Source organism: Mustela lutreola, chromosome 6, assembly GCF_030435805.1.
Source record: "Mustela lutreola isolate mMusLut2 chromosome 6, mMusLut2.pri, whole genome shotgun sequence".
In the NCBI taxonomy this organism is placed as follows: domain Eukaryota; kingdom Metazoa; phylum Chordata; class Mammalia; order Carnivora; family Mustelidae; genus Mustela; species Mustela lutreola.
This window is the reverse complement of record NC_081295.1, coordinates 100,989,603-101,012,132: the sequence shown is the minus strand read 5'-3', so window position 1 is coordinate 101,012,132 and position 22,530 is coordinate 100,989,603. Positions and strand designations below refer to the sequence as shown.

Genomic DNA, 22,530 nt, shown 5'->3' with positions numbered 1-22,530 from the left:
TTTGAAATAAAATAGACACAAAATGCTTATGTGCACCACAGCAGCAAATCAGTTGTAGTCACCTTGCTAGCACTATTGCTATCTTGCCAACTCTTAAATGTTTATCAAAACTCTGCACAGAGAAGGAATGAGAAAACAGAAGAATTTGCCTAGTATGTGTTTATGGGCAGCTGGTGAATGATTAGCTCTCAAGTTGTGTTAAGGGCAAGTGGATCCAAAAGGTCAGAGTCAACTGCATCTAATCATGTTTTTGGAAATCAATTGACCCTCAAGTGAAAAATAAAATGGACCCAGGGCTGCGTGTAGCAGGCGATGTGAAGAGCAGCAGGTCTGATTCTATCTCTTCCCTCACTACAACGTTTACAATTAAGCCTGCGAAAAGAGAAGAGGACTACAGAGTAGCTGTGGATCAAAGAGTTGCTGAATTCACAAGACATGATAAATACAATCAGAAACAATTATTGCAACTAGAATTTAATTTCTTCTAAGTAACTTTATGCAGAAATCATTTACTTCAGGCAGGGAGTTTTCTATAAATGAGGTGGTGTTATAGATGCACCTACTTTAGAAATTACTGCCTTGCTGTGAGTGAACAAATGACAAGTATGAAAGTGAGCTTCTTTGAAAATTGATCAGGTCCAATCAATTATTTAGAGATTTCATCTTTTTGTATGAAGGTTTGTCACTGGCCAAGGATTTTTTAAAGTACCGTATAAAATGCTAAATAAAAAAATCCTTTGGAATGTACTATCCCCCACGAAACTCCCCACACTCAGCTTGGCCCAGCCTGAAGATTTTCCATGCTCGTGTGGAATATCAAAGAAAACACGAAGAAATCTTAGGTTTTACTATAGGTTAATTCTCAAAATTAACCTACCAGGTGAAAGAAAGCACATGTTAAACCTTTATCATGGTAGGCAGAAATATGTGACCTCATTTTTTCTATGAATTCAAAGCATTTCCTGAAACAAACTTCTCGAGGATTCTCCTGCTTTGATTTTCAAATTTTTGTTTCCGAGATCTAATAACTTACTTGCTTTCCTAGATTATCCAGAAAGGAGCTAGAATTTGAAAATCTCCATTCTTGTCACCCATTTGTGCAACCTGGAGAGATTTTCAAACCACCACCACATTTGCTCCCTTCAGAGATCTTTGACTTAGTTTGCCTGGAGTGAAACCCTGCTACTGGGGCTTTTAAAAAGTCCCAGGGGAGTCTATCTAATATTCCACCAGAGTTGAGAACCCCTGAACTAGATTATAACTGGAAATGTTGTTTTGAGTTAGTTGTTTTAAAGTGTATTTTTAAAATCATATGATTTATAAAAACAAGGGGAAAAATGAAACAAAATGGGATCGGGAGGGAAATAAACCGTAAGAGACTCTCAATCTCTGGAAACAAACTGAGGGTTGCTGGAGGGGAGAAGTGTGAGAGGGGTGGGGTAGTTGGGTGGTGGACAGTGGGGAGGGTATGTGGCCTGTTGAGTGCGGTGAATTGTGTAAGCCTGATGATTCACAGACCTGTACCCCTGAAGCAATAATACATTATATGTTAATAAACAAACAAACAAACAAACAAGGGGCAAATCCAACCAGATAAATCTGACATCTGTTAGTTTTTAAAGGAATTACAAAGCAAATTTTTAAAAAACTAGTTATCTACAAATAGCAGGACTGAAAATAAGAGGTGGGACTCTGGTAGTAAGAAAGGCAAACTTTGCTTTAGGAAATGAAAGAAAAGCCAAGGGGGAATTTCTGAGATCCGGTAAAGTTTCCTCTAAAATTCTTTACTTTCACTGGGTATTTAACTGGAATGGGTTACTCCTTAAGCCACAGAGTCGTAAGAATAGAATTGTTGTATTTAAAACAGATCATGTTCTCGGTTGGTGCCATGTAGGTAAATAAATAAAAAATAAGAGGGTTTGTGGAAAATGTACGAGTCCGTATTGCAGCCTGCCACATACCAGAAAGAGTTGTAAGAAGTTGTGAAATTGCTCTAAGATGTGCCAATATCACTAACAAGTAAAATACAGCACACTGGAAAAATAAAATGGCCTTTTGCTTAATTATTTACGTTTCTTTTAATACCAACAGTAATGTACTATCTCTCATAAATATTAAACTTCAAACTTTAGTTTCTTTACTCTCATATATTCCAAACCTGAGATTGAAATCATCTTTTGTTAATCTTACCCACTAGCTTAATTTTAAGTTTTGTCTCTCAAATTATGATAATTGATGCAAAAAATGCAAATATGGCACCCAAGCTATTCTTTTTTGCAACACATTCCAAAGTCCTTAATTCAGCACTTATTATCTGAACTGGATGTCTTTGTTATTTAAATAACCAATTGATTTTCTATTACTGTGTAGAAACACTCTTATTGTGTAGAAACAGCCTATGTGAGTTTGAGCCAAAATTATTATGTTTGAAAGAAAGAACATTTGATTATTTCTTTTTACATTCATCTGAAATGCATAAGATTTGTAAAATTTGGGGGCATCTGGCTGGCTCAGTGGGTAGAGCATAGGACTCTTGATCTTGGGGTTATAAGTTAAGCCCTGTGTTGAGTGCAGAGATTACTTGGAAAAAAAGATGAAAGGAAGAAAAGGCTCAGATGGCAGAAGGAATGGCTTAAGAGTGGAGAGAAGATAAGCCTCTGCAGGTTACGAAGTCAAGAACCTAATTAATCAGTGACAAGAAACACAGAGCAAGTTAAGTCAATGCCTGAATGGGAAAGTTTGGAAAACACTCACTGAAATGTGTAAAATTTATTCATTCTATTTTTGGACATAATTGTCCAACTTTTTACTATTACATAATCTGCCACTGTCACACTGAAAGGGCTAGTACATTTGACAAAGAATTAATATCCTTAATATATAATGGGAGTTTACAACTCAGTAAGAAAGATATTACCGTACCAGTAGATAAATGTATATCACAATGCATAGACAAAATAGACAAAAGGAGTAGAAAAATACAGAATTCTTTAAATGCAAAGAAATGTGAAAAATATTTCCTTTTAAATAATCAATATTTTAAAATATTATTTTATTTATTTATTTAAGATTTTATTTTTTGAGAGAGAGAGAGAGAGAGCACAAGTAGGGGGAGCAGCAGGCAGAGGGAGAGGCAGAAGCACCCCACTGAGCAGCGAGCAGCGTACCTTGGGGCTCCATCCAGGAACCTGGGACAATGACCTGAGCCAAAGGTAGACACTTAACTGACTGAGCCACCCAGGCATGATTTTAAAAGGAAGAAAGATTTAGAATGCCTGGGTGGCTCAGTCAGTTAAGTGTCTGCCTTTGGCTCAGGTCATGATCCCAGGGTCCTGGGATAGAGCCCCTCATCAGGCTCCCTGCTCAGTGGGGAGCCTGCTTCTCCCTCTCCCTCTGCTAGTCCCCTGCTTGTGATCTCTTGCTCTCTCTCTCTCTCTCTCTCTCTCAAATAAATAATCTTAAAAAGAAAAAAAAAAGGAGGGGGAGAAATATTTAGATAGCATAGCTAGAGATTTGGATAGAGAGCTGGACAGAGTATGGTAGAGTTCTTAAGAGTATTGACTCTGGGCAGTCAGATCTGGATTCAATTCCTGATGAAGCAGATACTTCCCAGCTATTTCACTTTAGGCAATATACTGATTTCCCTCAGTCTCAGTTTCCTCATCTGTAAAATGGAAATAAGAGTACTTAACTTCATTTTGTGAAGATAAGTAAAATAAAGCATATATTCTAACATATAGCAAATTCTCAGTAAATTGACAATTATGATAATTCTCAGTGCTGGCAAGAGTACAGGAAAGGAGTTATAAAAACAGCCTCCTTCTAGGGTGAGTTGTTATAATTTTTCAGGAATGTAATTTGGCTATATCTATTAAAATTTTCCCATATGTCCATACTCATGGAACCAATAATCCAATTTAAAAATAATCAAAGATGTGCTCAAGGATAAAAACTCACATCTATTCATAACACAATTTTCTAGTTTAATGCCTAATGTTATAGCAGAAAGCCACATGGTCCCATATAACAAAGGTTTTAAAATTTGCAACAATAGGAACATCAGTTTATGAAAAATAGATAAGATGCCCGAAATTATAGAAAATTTGCTTGGGGAAAAGTTACATTTTATTTAGAACTCTATTATTCCTACTTCTCTTTTGTATTATGTTTCTTTTTTTGACCATGTCTCATTTGCAAGGATATTTGAAATGAAGCATGGGCTCTCTTACTCCCTTGTAAAAGAAAAGTCCTTTAAAAATCACTTTTCCCCCCCCTCACATTTATCACTTTGTCTGAAAGGATGTAGAAGAAGAAAGCATTGTTCAATTATTCTTGCTCTTGATCAACAGAAAATCAAAATTCCTATACAGATTTTTTTCTTTGCCTGTTTGGTATAGTATTTCTAGAAATACGGAGGGGTTTTTGTGCTTTTTTTTTTTTTTTTTTAATTTATTTTTCGTCAGCTCAAAATGTGAAAGTGACTACACATTTGTCTGAAAATCAGAGACTCTATTTCAGCTGGCATGTTTTTGCCTACATGCTACCTGACGCAAGCAGAATTTACCAAGGGATCAGGGGCAGGGCTCAGTGACAGCAGACATTCTCCAATGAGCTGAAACTGAGACACCAGGAGATACTGGTGATACTCTTCATAAGACCCACCATAAGTATGGCGGACACCCTTTGACCATCAAAAGATGGCAACAGGGTTTCGCATATGAATCCAAAGTGGTAATCTCCAAGGCAGACATGGGGATAGAAATAGCTGGTTTGTGATCAAGATGCTACACATATGGGAACCTCTAGAACCACCTTCCATGTCAAGAAGCAAAAATTTACTTACCCAAGTATCAGTTGTTTCTGAACACCACAAAGTGGGCCAGTTAGTTTTATTTTTAAAGTAAAAGGGGGACTATGGGGTGCCTGGGTGGCTCAGGCATTAAGTATCTGCCTTTGGCTCTGGTCCTGATCCCAGGGTCTTAAGATCAAGCCCCGCATCCGGTTTCCTGCTCCACAGGAAGCCTGCTTCTCCCTCTCCCACTCCCCCTGTTTGTGTTCCTTCTCTTGCTGCATCTCTCTCTGTCAAATAAATAAATAAAATCTATAAAAAATTTAAAATTTAAATTTAAAGAGGGAATTAAAAAGCATGATCTTATTAATATTTTTAAATAAGATTTATTTCTACAATCTAGTATCACATGGAAATGGATAACTACATCTCTAATTGTATCTTACATTTACCTCTTTGGAATCAAGAGTTTCGTGTTCAGGAATAGCCACCATTGGATGACTCAGCTTCACAGAAACGACGCCCAGGATGTGATGGGGGCGGGGGGGGGGGTAGAAGTGAGGAAAATAAATGTTTACATTTCATTTAAATATTACAATGACATATGTATATTATTGCCGATCATAGTAGAGTCTTCCAAGTGTAAACATTTGATTTGAACTCATTTGTAATTAAAAACAGGGCAGATAGTCTTCACACACACACACAGTGGCAGCAGTGAATACTTTGAGCACAAGACCACATCTTAGGTATCTTTGTGTCCCTCATAAACTCCAACAGTGTCTGGCGTATAGTATAGACACTTATTAATTTCTTATTGAATGAATGAATTGTTAAAGCACACTGACAGATTTCACATAGAGGAAATGAAGCTATATTTATGTCTCCGCTCTCATAATAGGCTTCAAATTGAAAAGCTTCAACAAAAGAAACAAATCGTGCTTAGACCTGCAGTAAATGTAGATGTTCCAGAGATAGTAAATGCTTCGTTGAAACATAAAGCAATGGGCATTATTGCAAACAGTAATAATGTCAATGTACAGGGACTTCACAAACATTGTCATCTTCTAGGATATGTTGTTATAATGCAGTTTACAACACAGTAACATTTTCACAGAAAAGAGGTTTTGTGCTTCTGTAAGAGAAATCTGATTGTTGCATGGGTCATCTGAGCATTAGACATACACTTAAACCTAAGAAGGCAGAAGAAGACATAGATAATGCAAGAAAAAGAGAGAGGCAGAATGAGGGACCCACACACAAGAAGAGCAGGGGAGAGCTATCATTTGTAATAAATCTGTTTTCCCCCTTTCTTTCACCATCTCTCCTCATTCGAGCTTCAGGATAACCACAGCACCCAGTGTGCCAAGAACATTCCTTGTTTCTGTTATTGTTCTGGGCAAAATGGGAGTAGGAAAATAATTGCCCCGGCTTTCACTCTCAGGAGGGTCCTGATACAATTAGTAACTCAGTAGAAGAGCTCCTACTTCCTAATCCTCCAGTGAAACTTGGCAAGATGGCCTTGGGCCCGGGACCATGCCATCCCCGGTGGCTGGGAAGACCAAGGAGATTCTGCTTCACATTTCTTCCTTCCCTCTGTGCCAGCAGATTTTCAAGAATGGAGACTGTTTTTATCCAAAGTTCTAGTTTCACTAAATCCCAAACATTACACTCTGTTCCCAACTATGAAATAGATACTTCTGGGTATCATAACATCAGGACTCCTGGCTGCCCGAGGCCATTGCTTTAAATAGAAGCATGATCTATCCCCAGAGCCAACGAGAGATCTAAACAGCATTCCAGAAATGAGCTGGAAGTGCTTACTTTCTCTTGTTCATCAGGGTCTCCTGAGATCCTCAGCATGGCTCAGGACTGGACCCTACTACCATTTCAAACCCTAGACCCAAGTAATTGGTCCTGGAGGAAACAGACCCTTTAGCATACCTGGGCTATGCAGTAGGGTAATTATATAAATCATCAGAGTTTTCACAATGTCAAATTTTCAGTCTCCTGGTCTCCTAAAATAGAATAGGATAAATATCCTAAAATTTAAAAATGTTGGAACTCTTCCAATAAAATGTTTGGCTAAGACTAGAAAGGTAATTGAGCAATTATGTAATACTATTTTTACATTCCATTCCTTCTTTCCAATATAGGTACTGGTCATTTAAATTCACTTCATTTTAATCTTGAATTTCAAAAACTATATGTTAATTACCCTAATCAACAAAAGAGAACAGAAAATGACTAATCCGAATTAATTGGTAATCCCCAAATCATTTATGTTTGGCTTTAGGATGCTTTCTTCTACCTATGATTGCTTATCATAGAGGGTTTGCCTTTGTATTATCCTCAAACTGACTGCAAATGTAAAATAAAATGTGATATTTGAAGATTAGTAGATTTAGCCATCATAATTATGTACTCATGTGACAAATTCACCACATGTATTTGTTTTGTTTTCACAACAATTTGGTGAGGTGAGCACTAGTATTACCCTGTTTCACAGATGAGGACACCAATGCACGGAGAGGCAGAATGACACTTATTCCAGGTCCAGAACCAGTAAATGGCAGAGCCATGACTGGGATCTGGATGAAAGTTCCACATGCTATGCTTTCAAAGCAAGGATGAAGGGGTAGTACGCCAGGAAGGTACTCAGGAGACGGGATGGGGAACCAGAGGAAGGGAGGGCTGTGTGCCATTCCACAGAAGGAAGAGCCACATATGAAAGGCGTGAGTGCCCCATTCAAAGGTCGGAAGCAGTCAGGAGTGCCCCGAGTGGCTATGAAGGGCCGCACTGCAGACATAATCCAAGGGAGTTTATATGTGAGATGAGGAGTCTGGCTCATTCTCCGGGCAGTGAGAAACCACGGAAGTACTTTAAGGAAGAAAAGGGGCACATGTGATCAGATTTTCATGTCAGAAAAAGCCTATATGGCTGATGTGCAAAATATGGAAGGCTGGTGAGCGGGGAGGCACTTGGAAGATTTAAGTAATCTGAGGGAGAGAATCAAGAAGAAGCTTAGATTAAAGCATTGCCTTCGAGTATGGAATAGACTCAAGATTTTTCTGGGTGACTCTAGACTCCTACTCTCCAGGATGAGTGAAGCAGCATCAGGTAGACATGTTGATGTTGCTGATTCGGGAAGACACACTGAAGCACTAGAGAGAAATAATGCTGAATGGTGATACGTCTGCTGAATGGAGACATTTTGTAGTGCTCGAGGGCTAGAGAGGCTAAGTGCGGGGGAGGAGGGGGTCAATAAAATGTGCTGTGAAAATCTTCTCACAATAAGAAGGGAGACAGTGAAACTAAAACATTAAAATAAATTCTACAGGGGTATCTGGTTGGCTCAGGCAATAGAGCAAGCAACTCTTGATCTCAGGGGCATAAGTTAGAACCCCATGTTGGGCATAGAGCTTGCTTAAAAAAAAATTTTTTTTTAATGAAATAAATTCTGAGTAAGTGAGTTGTGTGCTATCTAGAGAGTAGGAGTATACTGAAGGCCATAGTTATCCAAGCCTGTTTACTTGGTTATAAGTGTTCTGGAAAGCAAATTACCATTATGCCTAAAAAAAAAAAAAAGTTACTAATTTTATCATCAGAACACTATTCAACACAGGAGGAACTGTGAAATAAAAAGCTCAGGTGAAATGAGACAAAACATATTTTATCCTGGATGAAAACTCATGTCTCAGATATTGTATAACAGATTAACTGGACCTTCACTCACTCACTACTGTGGGATAATGAACAAGTGGTATTTGAATAAAATGTTCAGTTGATTTTTATTACGCTCTTGATCACAGCTGCCACCAACCTGATATAAAGCCTCGTGAAGTGTTTGTTACCAGCGTGGCTTTCTCAGAAATGTCACTGCTTCTCCCACGCTAACGTGAACTTCTCTTACAAAGACAGATAAATGCCCTCAAACCAACAGGAGAAATGAGAACCTGGACAACTAGGGAAAAAAAAAAAAAAAGGAAATATGCCAAATGTGGTTAAATCACTTCATTAAGTCTTGACTCTACCTGAGAAATGGAATTCAAAGCTCTTGCTTTGGTGTCAGAGCTCTCCCTCCTGCACAAAGATGAAGTAGGTTTTCTTGTTTGCCAGAAATTACAAAGCTGAGAAAGTGCTTCAGGAATGCTAACATTTTAAAATTGCCAAGGGTGCTACAAATGCTATTCAGAATTCAGCGCTTTGGAAGGCACGTGGATGGCTCAGTTGTTTAAGCATCTGTCTTTGGCTCTCATCATGATCCCAGGGTCCCTATTGAGCAGGGAGTCTGCTTGTCCCTCTCCACCTGGCCCTCCTCTCTCTCTCTTTCTCTCTCTTAAAAATATAAAATCTAAAAAAAAAAAAAAAAAAGAATTCAGTTCTTTGGGATTGTTTTTCTGCTGAACCACATCTTCCAGTAAATCTCCTTCACGCCTTTTGTCTTGGGAAAGCCGTATCATCTACTCCTGTTGCCCCATCTTGACTGTGAACCACTCCAGCTATAGTGCAAGCTTCCTAAGAACATCTCTCAAAAATAGATGTAACGAACTGTTGTAGCACTACCGACATAAAATGTATTTCCTAAGTATGACATTGCCATTAGGAGAGCATGAGCCTTTAGAAGTCATGTGGATTATGGGTTATTCATTTTTAGGTCCTCTGCACCTGACACAGGACCCACTCAATAGCAAGTACAACTAAATGACTACCAGGTAAATAGATGAATGAAAGAAAGAATGAATGAAATGGCTAGAGAAAAGAGGATTTTCTGACTGGCAAAATTAAAAAATTCTAAATTAGTAAGGAATTAGAACATGTTACTGCATTCCTATAAAACTCATTTATAGGAGATTTTGCAAACCAGGGACCTTGGAACTAGAACTATCATACACATATCTTCTGTTTGACCCTCACAATTCTTTTGCCTGAAAAGGAATTGAATTTAGCTGTCAGTGTTGAAGCCTATCAACTCACCATGCAGGTCTGTGTTTCTGGTTTCTCTTAAACCGCTTAAAGGTCTTATAGCACAAGCCCTGCAAACATCTAGATCTGTAGAGCAGCCTGGCTATATTTGATGAAGCTGAAGGTCTTCACGTCAACACAGTCCCCTCCATCCTGCTAAGAGGAGACTCAGGGTCAGAAGTCACCTGCTATCGTGTTTCTGGCTTGCTTCACTCATTTGGGGGATCTGCCTGGGCAAAGAAAACATTTGGGTTCTTAATCCCTCACTTACAACATAACCCAGGACACAGAAAACACCTGGGAAGTCTTATCATCTCTACATTCTGACACAGTCGTCCGGAGACCCTGCATTTCTAACTGGCTCTCAGCTGATGGCAACGCTACCACAGGTTGAGTAAGAAGGCCACAGCCAACATTTTTGTGTGAACTGAGGGCACTGATAGTTTTCAAATTTTTATCTACTCAACAACTGAAATTAACTATATTTGAAATGTCCTAATCAATTGAGCTGTAATGTAGTCATATAATTACATAATTTACCACAGATCTTTTTAATTAGTTACCTGCTAGTGTGCCCGACATGTTGCTAGGTGTTAGGGATTTAAAGGTGATCAAAAAGCCATCGTCCCTGCCCTTAGAGACCACAGACTAGTAGAAGAGACAGATCTTAATTATTTAATCAGGAATATAGAGAAACAAACACAAAATAATGTGTTAGGAAATAAAAGGTTCAAAACAGAAATCTGATCTGGTCTAGAAGGATGAAGGACTCTCTTTCCAAGAGACTGAATCTAAAGAAGGGTCCTAAGGGAGAAGGGGTATAGAGAGTGAATAGGGGTTCATCACTGAGAAGAAATTACTCACAGGCTGAAGGGAAGAGAGGAAGAAAATTCAGAGTGCACGGGCCCAGTGAGTGGGAGGACGTCAGAAACTGAGGCCACACAGGGATTTTGCATACCCCAACTTCACTTACGATGGAAAAGAGGAAGCCCTTCCAAATGCTTAAGTGAGTGAAGATTACTTGATATGGGTTTGTCTCATTTCCTATAAAGACTTTGAGCTGCTGGAGGCTAGAGCCCACCGTACCCTAGCAGTTGTGCATCAAATCCTAGTTGATCAACTTCAGTGCTCAAGAGTCTATGCCTTGTACAAAACGAGCGATGCTCCAAGTCTTCCCTTACTGAGCGCTGTTGCGCTCTGAGGAAAATCCTGCTCTCAGTGACGGTAGAAACCTCCTACCCATATGTCTTGAAGAGCTCATTTGCCCTAGCCTAAAATATTTTTTAAAATTCCAGACCATCAGTAGTTTAAATATATATTATTAGAATTTAAGGATGTGGCATCTATTTTTGGTGATGCCCAAAAGTTTTAAAAATTTGCCCATGCCAGGGGTGCTGCATCAGTCAGACTCTTGGTTTTGGCTCAGGCCATGATCTCAGGGTCTTGGGACGGAGCCCTGCATGAGGCTCCACACACTCAGCTCACAGTCTGCTAGAGATTCTTTCCTCCTCTCCCTCCCTTTCCCTCTGTTCCTCCCCCTCCCCACACTCTCCTGTGCACACTTGCACCCTCTGTCTATGAAATAAATCAAATCTTAAAAAAAAAAAAAAAATTGCCCATGCCAGGGGTGCCTGGCAGGCTCAGTCAGTAGAATGTGTGACTCTTGATCTCAGGGTAATAATTTGAGCCCTGAGCTCAAGCCTCTATTCAGTGTAGAGATTACTTAAAAGTCTTATAATTTGTTTTTTCATCTTATGCCATTAACTTCCTGTGTGACTTAGGGAATGTCACTTTGTCTCTGGGTCTTGGTTTCTTCATCTTTAAAATCTGGACCCTAAGTAGATGAGCTCCAGTACCTCCTTCTAATTGGATAACTTGTTGAATCTGTGTAGCCACAACTCTGTTGATTGATAAATGATGCTGTCTCAGACAAAAAGTTCTTTGTTTTGGAATCTCCTTCATTTTTGGAATCTCCCAAGCCATAGCTGAGGTAGAAGTTGCGCCTCTAGCAATGGTAAAAATGAACTCTCCATTGACTGACCCTGGAATCCTTAATATCAGTATTACCATGACACTTGCTCATAGTATGAGCTTTTATAAATACTATTAAGTTTCACAATATCCCTTTGTGTTCCTTCAGTATTATCATAAGCTCAGTTGGAATTTGGTACATGCTCCTTGTTTCATAAACCGAGAGAAAACTCGCTATTAAGTGTTGATCATTAATATCCTTATATTGAAGACTAAGTACCAGTAAGTCTGAAACCACTGTAATACCAGTAAGAAAACAGAAATTTTCTGCTCTGATCTTTGTAATGAGTCTTTTGAGATCGGGTTGAACATTTCCAAATTGTACTATTTTTATTCTTGGCCTTTTCTCTTTCATCCCAGGAGGTACAGACTTGGGATAGTTAGAATTCCTCCCTCTAAAGACCACTTTCTAAAGGGCAGCTTAATGGATTATTTTTTTTCTCTCATCTACTCTGTGTTCAGCCTGTTTTGAAAACAAGTACCACATCCCTGTGTTTATCCACATTTTTCATCTAGAGTTGCTTCTTTCTCAACTAGAAAACCACTTCCTTGAGGGGATTAACTACGCAATTCACTTTTTGCATTGCACAGCTCCCAGGTTGTAATGAAAATGGAACAAGATCTATATTCCAACAGCATTCTTTTGGACTCAAATTCCAGAAACTGAAATTGGAATTGACAAGGAAACATATTTGTTCTCTGCCTTTCCTCTAGCCTTCAAGGACACTATTAGTTGCTTGCTACTACAGGCAAAACATCACTTCAATTGTCAATACCATACTAACACTAATACAGTCATAAACAAATGTCTCTTTCTTCACAAAAGACAGTGTTGGTGGAGTATCTTTTTCCCCCTGTTCTTTCTTTTCTATAGACTCTAAGGGCTATTAGCTATTTTATCCCAATGGGATATATCATAAAAAATAAACAGCTCTGTATTAAGACTCAGCCTCATAAATTTTTTTCAGTTCCTGTCCTGCTTTAATCTCATCCCAGCTGTTCCTAATTTGCAACCAGTTATCCCAAGTTGCAAGAAACCTATCCCAGAACTCAGGAGCGTGTCAACAGATGTCAGTCGATGTATTATAAAAATTTGGAAAAGTGTTTCTTAAGAGGAAGAACAGGCACAAATGTGATGGGGCCAATCTGTGCTCCCCTGGACCCCCAGAGACCTCCTACCAGACCCCAACCCGCTCTCCCCTAACACTACACTCCCAGCAGCATCTTTGAGTATGTAAGCAGGGGGGTTGAAAAGAGAGAAGTTCTGTGAAAGAGAAGTAGGCATATGAGCTGAGGACCATCTGACTTTAAGAATCAGGAAAGCAAAAATTCCTGTCAGAATCCCTCAGGAGGGATGCTTGGATGGCTCAGTCATTCAGCATTTGCCTTCAGCTCAGGTCATGATTCCAGAGTCCCGGTATCAATCCCCACATCGAGCTCCCTGCTCAGCGGGGATCCTGCTTCTCCCTCTTCTACTTCCCCTGCTTGTGTTCCTTCTCTTGCTGTGTCTCTCTCTGTCAAATGAATAAATAAAATCTTAAAAAAAAAAAAAAAAAGAATTCTTCAGGAATGGCTGGAATCTAAGATCAAGCTGTAGGAAGCACTGCAGGATCAGAGCTAGGGCAAGATGGCAGGTAGGCAGTGGGTAGGCTGACAGTTAAAGGTGTATGCCAGACATGGTGAGAGTGTTGGGAAGGACTCACATCGTTCACAAACTAGTGTGAAACAATGTACAGAAAATGGAGGAATGGGATTCAACCACAAGGAAGTGGGGCAGACAGGCTGCATATAGGAGGCAGTCCCCCACTTACCCAAAATCTCCTTTCTGGTGAATCCGTCTTCTTTTACACCTTGCCAAGCTCCTGACAAGGCCACATCCTAACAAGCTTGGTAGTTTTTATTTAAACTTCAAACCATATAGGTGTGGTATTTATTAAGTATAGAAACCCATAGAAAGCCCCTAGGTGATGTCATGTTATGCCATGTTATATCATGTCATGTCATGTCATGTCATGTCATGTCAATAGATTTCAGCCATTCTAAAGAGTGAGATCTTTTGAAAATTAGGATAAAAATGCTTATAATGCTACCAGATTCGTCCAAGATTTTTATCACCTGGAATTTAATAAAGTGTTAAAAGGTTACTGAAACATTGAAGCATAAAATATATTCTCGGGCATATAGGCCTCAGAGTACTTGCCAAATAATGACTGCCTTAAAAAATACCTTCTTGATTCAAGAACTCAAATAAGAAAAGAAACAAATGCAAGAAGATATGGCAAGAAATGGAGGAAAGCAGGTTAATAAAACATTTTGAGTAAGTATGGTGTTGCCATGAAAGACCACAGGGAAAAAAAAAAAAAGAAACTATATCGATAAAATGCCAGATATAAAAACTTAGGATACATCAGCATGATGAGAGGTCAGGGAAGGGGCCAAGTGGAAGAGTCTTCTAGAAAATATAGATACCAGTAGGGGTAAATTAACATGAATGTGGACCCCAAGTTAAGGGCAATCATAACAAAATAGAATGAATCACTTGTAAGGGCACCTAGGTGGCTCACTTGGTTAAGCAACTGCCTTTGGCTCAGGTGCTGATCTCAGGGCCCTAAGATAAAGCCTGGAGTCCCGCTGCCCACTCAGTGGGGCATCTGGTTCTCCCTCTCCCTCTGCTGCTCCCCCTGTCTCAAGTAAATAAATAAAATGTTAAAAACACACACACACACAGACAAAAAAGAATGAATCATTTTTAAAGTAGTGAAAACCATATCTCTTGGGTCGAAAACTAGAAATAAGAGATAAGTAGAGAAATAGAAAATGTAAACTAACATGACAGTATTAAGGTCATGTAATGAGATAATCTTACATGTTAAGAGAAGTCCCTTAGGTACCATTAAAAATCAAGATCAGATAATATTCAGTCAAGAAAAGTGACACACACAAGAAGACATAAAAATTGAAAATAGAAGGATGAAAAAATTTACCTATCCAATCTGAGCCAATATAAAACTGGAATAGCAATGTTATTGTCTTTAAAAATAGACCTTAAGAAAAAAAAAATTGTAAGGGATGAGAAAAGACATTAAATACTAGTTTAAAAAAGTCAATGAACAAGAAGATATAACCATCATAAACATATATTCTTTTTTTTAAAAAATTTATTTATTTATTTATTGGGGTGGGGGCAAGACGAAAGGGGGAAGGAGAGTAAGAATCTCAAACAGACTTCCCACTGAGTGCAGAGCCTGACACAGGCTTGATTCCACAACTTGACCTGACCTGAGCCAAAATCAAAAGCCAGACACTTAAGTGGCTGAGCGATCCAGGCACCCCAAACATATATTCCTAGTAATACAAAGACTGAGATTAGTAGTTAACCTTTAATTCCTTGAGAGCAAAAGAAAGACCTTGTACTTCATCTTAATGCCTTAATAGAACTATGATAGTGTTTCAGTGCCCAATGGGAGCTAAGTAAATATTTTTAAACAACCTGAGGAAGGGTCCAACCCACAGTCATTTCTTCTGCAAAATATTTCTATTTGATTCACAGAACATATGGAACATATGGCTTATTGAGGGCAAATGGATATTATTATTTCATGGCTGTAAATAAAATGCCTGAGTTGTATCAAATCAGTCACACATGGGTAAACTTCAACAAATTTAAAAATCTGAAAAAAAAATCTTATGCTCATTTTAGTGAAAGGAATAAAACAGTGGTTATATTAAGCAAGATGAAACCAAACAAGAACATTCTGCTCTGAAGTTTCAAAATAAGAGACTCCTTCACTATGTAAATACCACATGGTATATATATGGCTTTTGTTACACTGAATAAGTAAAAGGATAACAAAATAAAGCAATGAGACATGCAAGTAGGTGGAACTATATAAAACTGATAAAATTGATGTTTTTATAAGTCAAGAACCACTGAATAACTTAAATAATAACTTGAATAATGGTGACTTCATGTGGATCAATCTCATATGAGACATTTAAAAAAAAACTCAGTCATAGTGTTAAAGGAGATTTAGACAAACAGCTGTGCTCAAAGGTAAATATGTATATGATTATAAACACATATACATATATATGTATATAAATGTGTGTGTGTGTGTGTGTGTATAGAGACTCAATTTATAGAGATGAATGCCTCCATCAGGATTTTTATTATATTTCTGGGCCAACAGCTACCTCCCTCGATAGACCATCACCCTCAGTTGAGTATCCTGAAGCTGAGTTTCTTGACCATTTCCCACATCATGGCCCACAACCAAAGACTGACTGACAGGGGGTATCAAAGGTCAGCACTTTTTCCTCAAGGATGGATAACTTTGCCTCTTATGCTCTTCTCTCCCTGTGAATTAGGACAAGGCTGATTGCTACCTAGGAACACATTTGCTCTGCTCTTTGCCCTCCTCAATTAGTGTTCACGCTCTCTCTTACAGAAAGTTTTTCTGAAGAGCACACCTCAATAAATCACAAATACCTGAACCCTTGTCTCAAGCTCTGCTTCCAAAGAACCTGATCTAGATACTATGCACTAGGAAAGGGACAGGTGGCAGCTGAGTGCTGTGAAATACAAGCTCATTTTTCTTTTGTGCCTCCATTTGAACAGGGTGTAAGCTGATGACAGTTTATTTTCTTTATGCCTATAGAAAGACAAGCATGGGCAATTGATTCTAAGGGGACAGCATGTTATTTTTGAGAGCTTTAAAAATCATCTTTCTCCAAGTATGCTTTTCTTCACTACAAATGTCATCCAACCTGCTTCCTATTGCATATCTCTTTCCAATTGGCAAATCCATAATTTTTAAGATGATTTTATTAAAAGTGTTATAATGGGGACACCTGGGTGGTTCAATCATTAACATCTGCCTTCAACTCTGGTCATGATCCCAGGATCCTGGGATAGAGCCCTGCATTGGGATCCCTGCTCAGCAGGACGCCTGTTCCTCTCACACTCCCCCTGCTTGTGTTACCTCTCTACTGTCTCACTCTCTCTGTCAAAAAAAAAAAAAAAAAAAAAATACAATCTTTTTTTTAAAAAAAAGTGTTATAATGAAAAATTTCAGCTAGATGACAACAAATGAGCTCAGGGACAGGGATATAAAAATTGATTGTTCTCAATTTCCTGAAAGAAATTTAGAAGTCAACTGTTTGTGATTACATTAAGTACATTTTAAGAATGATGACTGGCAATTAGATAACCTGAAACATGCCTGGTTTCAAATGCTAGCCTGTCATTCAGGCATCAATTGTGTTGAAATGTTCTTTTTGCCCTCTAGTGGAGAACCTAACTAAATCAGTTTTCAGAACTGATTCTCTTAAAATATCTACACACCAGCATTCATCTTTTTAATGTTAAAAGCCCAATTAATTTGCATTTGCCCATTTTGAACAGAATGTTCTTTATGAACCTTTTATACAAATTCATCCATTCTGAAAACAATTTGGCATAGGCAAACAGTGCCCCTGTTTCAGTTTCTTGAAAAATCTAAAAACATTAAAAACCAATTTTTAGTTGGCTTTTTCTCCTACTCCACCCACCTCAAAGGTTTTCTCTTCTACATTACCTAAACAGCTATCCAATTCCCATGAACTCCCAAAGTTGTCAGAAAAGTTTTGGAATTGAAAGCCAGGTGGCTCTCTGTGTATTATCTCTGTGGTGATAGAAAATAAATTACCTTGGTTTATTCACACAGAAGGATTTCTAACTATGTCAATGAAACAAAAACAGATAGGATTAATGAAGAGGAGAAAATAAAGTTTTGAGTTCAAAATTCCAGATGACTTCTTTCCGTACACGTAGCTGCCCACAGTATGTCGAAGTGTTAGAGGTACAGTGGTTCTCTTGGCCACTAACCTTTGGAACTGTGACTGCAGAAAATGGTTGCAACCTGGGCATGCAAAGTGAGGAGGGCTGTGGACTTTGGGATAAACCCAGGCTCTTCCCATAACGCACACCACCCTGGGGTGTGTCACTGCATCACTAGTCTCCAGTTTCCTCATCTGTCAACTGAAGGAAGTTGATTGATCTCAGTGGTTAGTTCCAGTCCTGAGCAATAAAGTGCTATTGGTAAACCAGACACATTCTGTGATTCCAGGATGGTGGTGGCTGGTGAAGGTGATGATGCTATTTCTTTGATGTTAGGCACCAGCTTTGAAGCTAGTTTGATGAAATCACGGACAAATTGTTTACACTCTATGAGCCTCAGTTTCTTTGTATGTGAAATAAAGGGATTAAAATATACTTTCTGGGGCGCCTGGGTGGCTCCGTGGGTTAAGCCACTGCCTTCGGCTCAGGTCGTGATCCCAGGATTCTGGGATCAAGTCCTGCATTGGGCTCTCTGCTTTGGCAGGGAGCCACCCCCCCTCACCCCCACTCGGCTGCCTCTCTGCCTACTTGTGCTCTCTGTCAAATGAATAAATAAAATCTTTTAAAAAAACAAATAAATAAAATAAAACCTACTTTCTGAATGTTTTGAAATGTAAATAAAATGCTGCCTGTAAAGTAAGTGGCATGTTACTTGGGACCACATGGTTGGATCTAGAGGGCATACTTCTAAGTGAAATTAGAGAAAAACAAATACCACATGATTTCACTCAAAGGTAGAATTTAAGACACAAAACAAAGAAAAAAGAGACAAACAAACAAAAAAACCCAGACTCAAAAAATTAGAGAACTGGTCTGGTGATCACCCAAGGGGAGGTGGGTAGGGGATGGATAAAATAGGTGAAGGGGATTAAGAGTCCACTTATCATGATGAGCCCTGAATAGTGTATAGAATTGTTGAATCACTATATCGTACACCTGAGACTAATATAACACTGTACGTTAATTATGCCAGAATTTTAAAAAAAAATTTAATTAAATTAAAAAATAATTAAATAAAAATAAAGTGGAACATTTGCCTATTTTTCCAAATATAAATTTCTTTCTTACAAAATTTCCATGACTCCCTCAACTCTTAACACTGCTTTCTTCTCACAAATTCTGCTAACCCAGGGCTCCCAGGGATACAAAGCTGTCTGGTAACTTTACTTCTTGCTAACTTCAAATGGTAGCTCCTGGTCCCACATGCTTCTTCAATACTCTGGCCTGCTTTCCTTTTTTTCATGCTTGTCCTGTCTCTTTTCTTTCCTGCCTGGTAACATTCCTGCTGCAGTTCCCTCTCACTGGAGCGACCAGCAGGCCCCCAAACTGCTTCTGTTCAGACCTGCATTCAGACATCATGACCTCATGAAGTCCTTCCTGATTCATCAGACTAGATCAGGACTTCTACAACAGATACTCATAACCACTCAGTGGTCTTCTAAGTGGCAGTTGCCACATTTATAATTCAGTAATGGATTTTTTTGCATATTTAATTTCTGCTTTTCCCAAGTAGAGAAAATACTTGACCAAGTGCCCTTACATTTCTGTATACTTGATTTCAGAGTAAGGCCAGCAGAGACTCCTAAGGGATACTTAGTAAATCTTTGTGAAATAAGGGGGTAATGTATCACCTTCCAGGCTCCAGGGTTCCAAGACATCAGACTGGAATAAAAAGTTGCAAAGTCTACGCTCCTTGGTACTGGTAGGGAATTGGGATATTAGTTAGACAAGGTTTTTGTGACCTTGAGCCAAACCACTTAATTTAGTGTTCATTTTCTCATTTGGAAGCTATGTGCAATTGTAAACTGCTTATCTCAAAGGAGAGTTGCTTTATTCTTGAAATACATCTATAAAAGATTTTTCACATCTTTAGATCTAAATATTTACAGCTTACATTAGAAAAACGGTTTCTGGTTTGTTTTTTTAATTTCAAAGCCCCCTCAGCCTTTGAACCGGTTGGTGAAGGTTAGAATACTTTAGATTTTCCCTTCTCCAGCAAAATCACAATCTGCCATAACGTCTGTTGATTAATCACTGTTAAAATATTTGAAGAAACCTCAAAAACAATTCTCCTTTCAGATGAGGTACTAAAAAGTTTAACGGATGTTGGATACACACTGATAATATTAAAAATTTAATTCATTTGCTGCATTTCTGTAGATTCAGAGAGTCAATTTTCTGAGTAGCCATACAATAGTACTACCAGTTAAGATATTCTCAATAATGGAAACAATATAAACTTTACAACTTTATTTGAAAATAAATAAGTAGGGGAACAAATGGAGAAAAAACAAAGTGAGAAAAGCCAACATTTATAGGGTAAACTATAAACCAAAAGGTTTAAAGAAAACATGCTCATGACCCAGGAATAGGCTAAAGCCAGTTTATGGTGGAAATTTTCCTACTTATTGATCCTGGATATACATTTCCTTCCTTTCTTCTGTCTTCCTAGCTCATCACACAGTACCTTACCACCAGGAGACTTCATCAGAGGTTCCAGAGTCCATTGCCAACCCTCAGTACTCCATGATGTGAAAACAAAAGACAGTAGAGCTCAAATCTCCCAGTGAGTTCATGGCCTAGTACATTCAGGTGCTTCCCCCTCTACTCCCATAACTGTGTGTTTCTTATTCGTCATACATATGGCTAAAAAGGATTCCCTCTGTATTCTAACAGACATCTTGACCTTGGCTTATTATAAGTGGAGTGATCCTTTACCTAGAAAAGACAAATAATGGCCTGAAAATATCTCCATTGTGCTCATCTTCCTCTCACTTTGTCATTGTAGACAAGTTATATTTCCTCTTTAATCTTAATCTATAATCCCAAGAGCAGCTGCTTGGAAAAGAGGCTAATAAAAACCCATCAGTAAATACTCTGTTGATGTATCGTAAAGATACATTTCAAATTAAATGTTTCAGCTTTCTTAGCAAAAACATATTCTAATATAAAGGATTGGTATATTCTAAAATCTCATTTTATGAAAAAGGCACTTTAATTTCTTAAAAAGTAAATCATAAAAAAGTACATGTTGGCAGCTTCAGTACTTTTTCAAAGAGAAATGACTTTTAATAATCAGAGTAGTGTACTGGGAAAAAATGTACTTTCTGATTCAATAAGTCCATGAATACTGGATATATAAACACTCAGCCCAACTGTAAATGTTACAAGCACATGGGAGTAATTTTGATTTAGAACTCAACCTAACATTTTTTTTTAATTAAGGGGAAAAAATAAAAATAAAAACCAACCTGTGACCTAAGTTGGTATATATACCATTTATTTTTCATAATGAAGTTTATTTTCTTGCTGAATCATTACAAAAAATCTATTTTATAATTTTTAAAGATTTTATTTATTTGATAGAGAGAGAGACAGACAGTGAGAGAGGGAACACAAACAAGTGGAGTGTGAGAAGGAGAAGCAGGCTTCCTGCTGAGCAGGGTTCCTAATGCAGCCTGGATCCCAGGACCCCAGATCCTATCCTGAGCTGAAGGCACATGCTTAACCAAATGAGTGACCCCAGCGTCCCTGAATCATTACAGATTTTAAAAGACAAGAGGAAACATTTGCTATCAATGAGAAAGCTTCTAAGAGGTAAAAACTTATTTTTTTTTCTTTAAGATTTTATGTATTTATGAGAGAGAGGGAGAGAGTGTACAAGTGGGCAAAAGGGCAGAGGGAAAAGGAGAAACAGACACCCTGCCCCCACCCCCTGCCTCCGCTGAGCAGGGAGACTAAGCCAACTGGGGCGGGAAGGGGCTTTATCCCAGGAACTCAGGATTGGATTCCAGGACCCTGGGATCATGATCCAAGCCAAAGGCAGATGCTCAAAGGACTGAGCCACCCAGGGGCCCCAAGGAGGTTAAAACTTTAAAGATCATCCAGTCCAATGAAGTTATGAGTTTAGGAGTTCTAAGTGAGTCTCAGGAATCTGCATATTTCTAAAGTTCTCCCACATAATTCTCATGAAATGAGCCCAGTTCTGATCCTAAAGTAAAAGCTTAACAAACAAGTACAATATCCTACTATTCCAGAGGAAAAAGAAATCCACTGAAAAAGAGTGAAGTATGTGTTCACAATATCATTTCTGTAAATTAAATTATACGTACACCAAATAATGCAACATTTGGAAGAAAATATTCAAACAGATGAAAAAAAACAGTATAGTTGACCATGCGGAGAAAAGAAAGGGGAGTAAGAAATCACTTGTAAAGCAAATACATATGTGAATAAATTTGAAAGCATGAAAAGAATCAATAGGTTGTAATAAAAGGAAAAACTGCATTTTAGATGAAAGTAAGGTTCTCCTAGTTACATCAACGGACTGCTCCTTCACTCTAGTACCAAAATTCTATAAACAGATAGCATGTTGAAAAATATATTAAAATGCATACTTAAGTTGGAACATGAAAGTTTCACTTACATGTACCACTTAATCTTGGTAAAAATCCTATGATAGAGATTCTACATTTTTTAACTTTTTTTTTTTTTTTTTTTTTAAATTTCCTTAAGTAATCTCCACACCCAAGTGGGGCTTGGACCCAAGACCCAGCGATCAATGGCTTCATGCTCTACCCACTGAGCAAGCCAGGCACACTTAAAGATTCTATTTTTATTGTTATTTTATAAATAAGGAAACTAAAGGAAGAGTTTGGATTACTTTTCTAAACATGGACATAAAACAATTTATTTATTCAACAAAATTAATTCAGCAGTAGGGGCCATGGATGAACTTTTGTTTCATTTCACTATGGGTAAAGTAACTGTTAAGTGTACTTGACTGATCAAACTGGACACTTTAATAATGACAAGGGACACAGGAATAATTGAAATCATATAATATTAAAAATACATATTAACAAA

The 22,530-nt window shown here is 38.2% G+C and overlaps 1 protein-coding gene across 2 annotated transcripts in view; it reads right to left on the bottom strand.

The window, feature by feature from the left end:
- The window catches only part of MLIP (muscular LMNA interacting protein), a 259,696-nt gene that overhangs the window by 6,485 nt on the left and 230,681 nt on the right, over nt 1-22,530 (bottom strand). For both annotated transcript variants that reach the window (XM_059178281.1, XM_059178280.1), the window contains one exon: nt 5,242-5,295. In XM_059178281.1, coding sequence (XP_059034264.1) covers nt 5,242-5,295 — 54 coding nt within the window. The remainder of the gene's footprint in view (nt 1-5,241; nt 5,296-22,530) is intronic.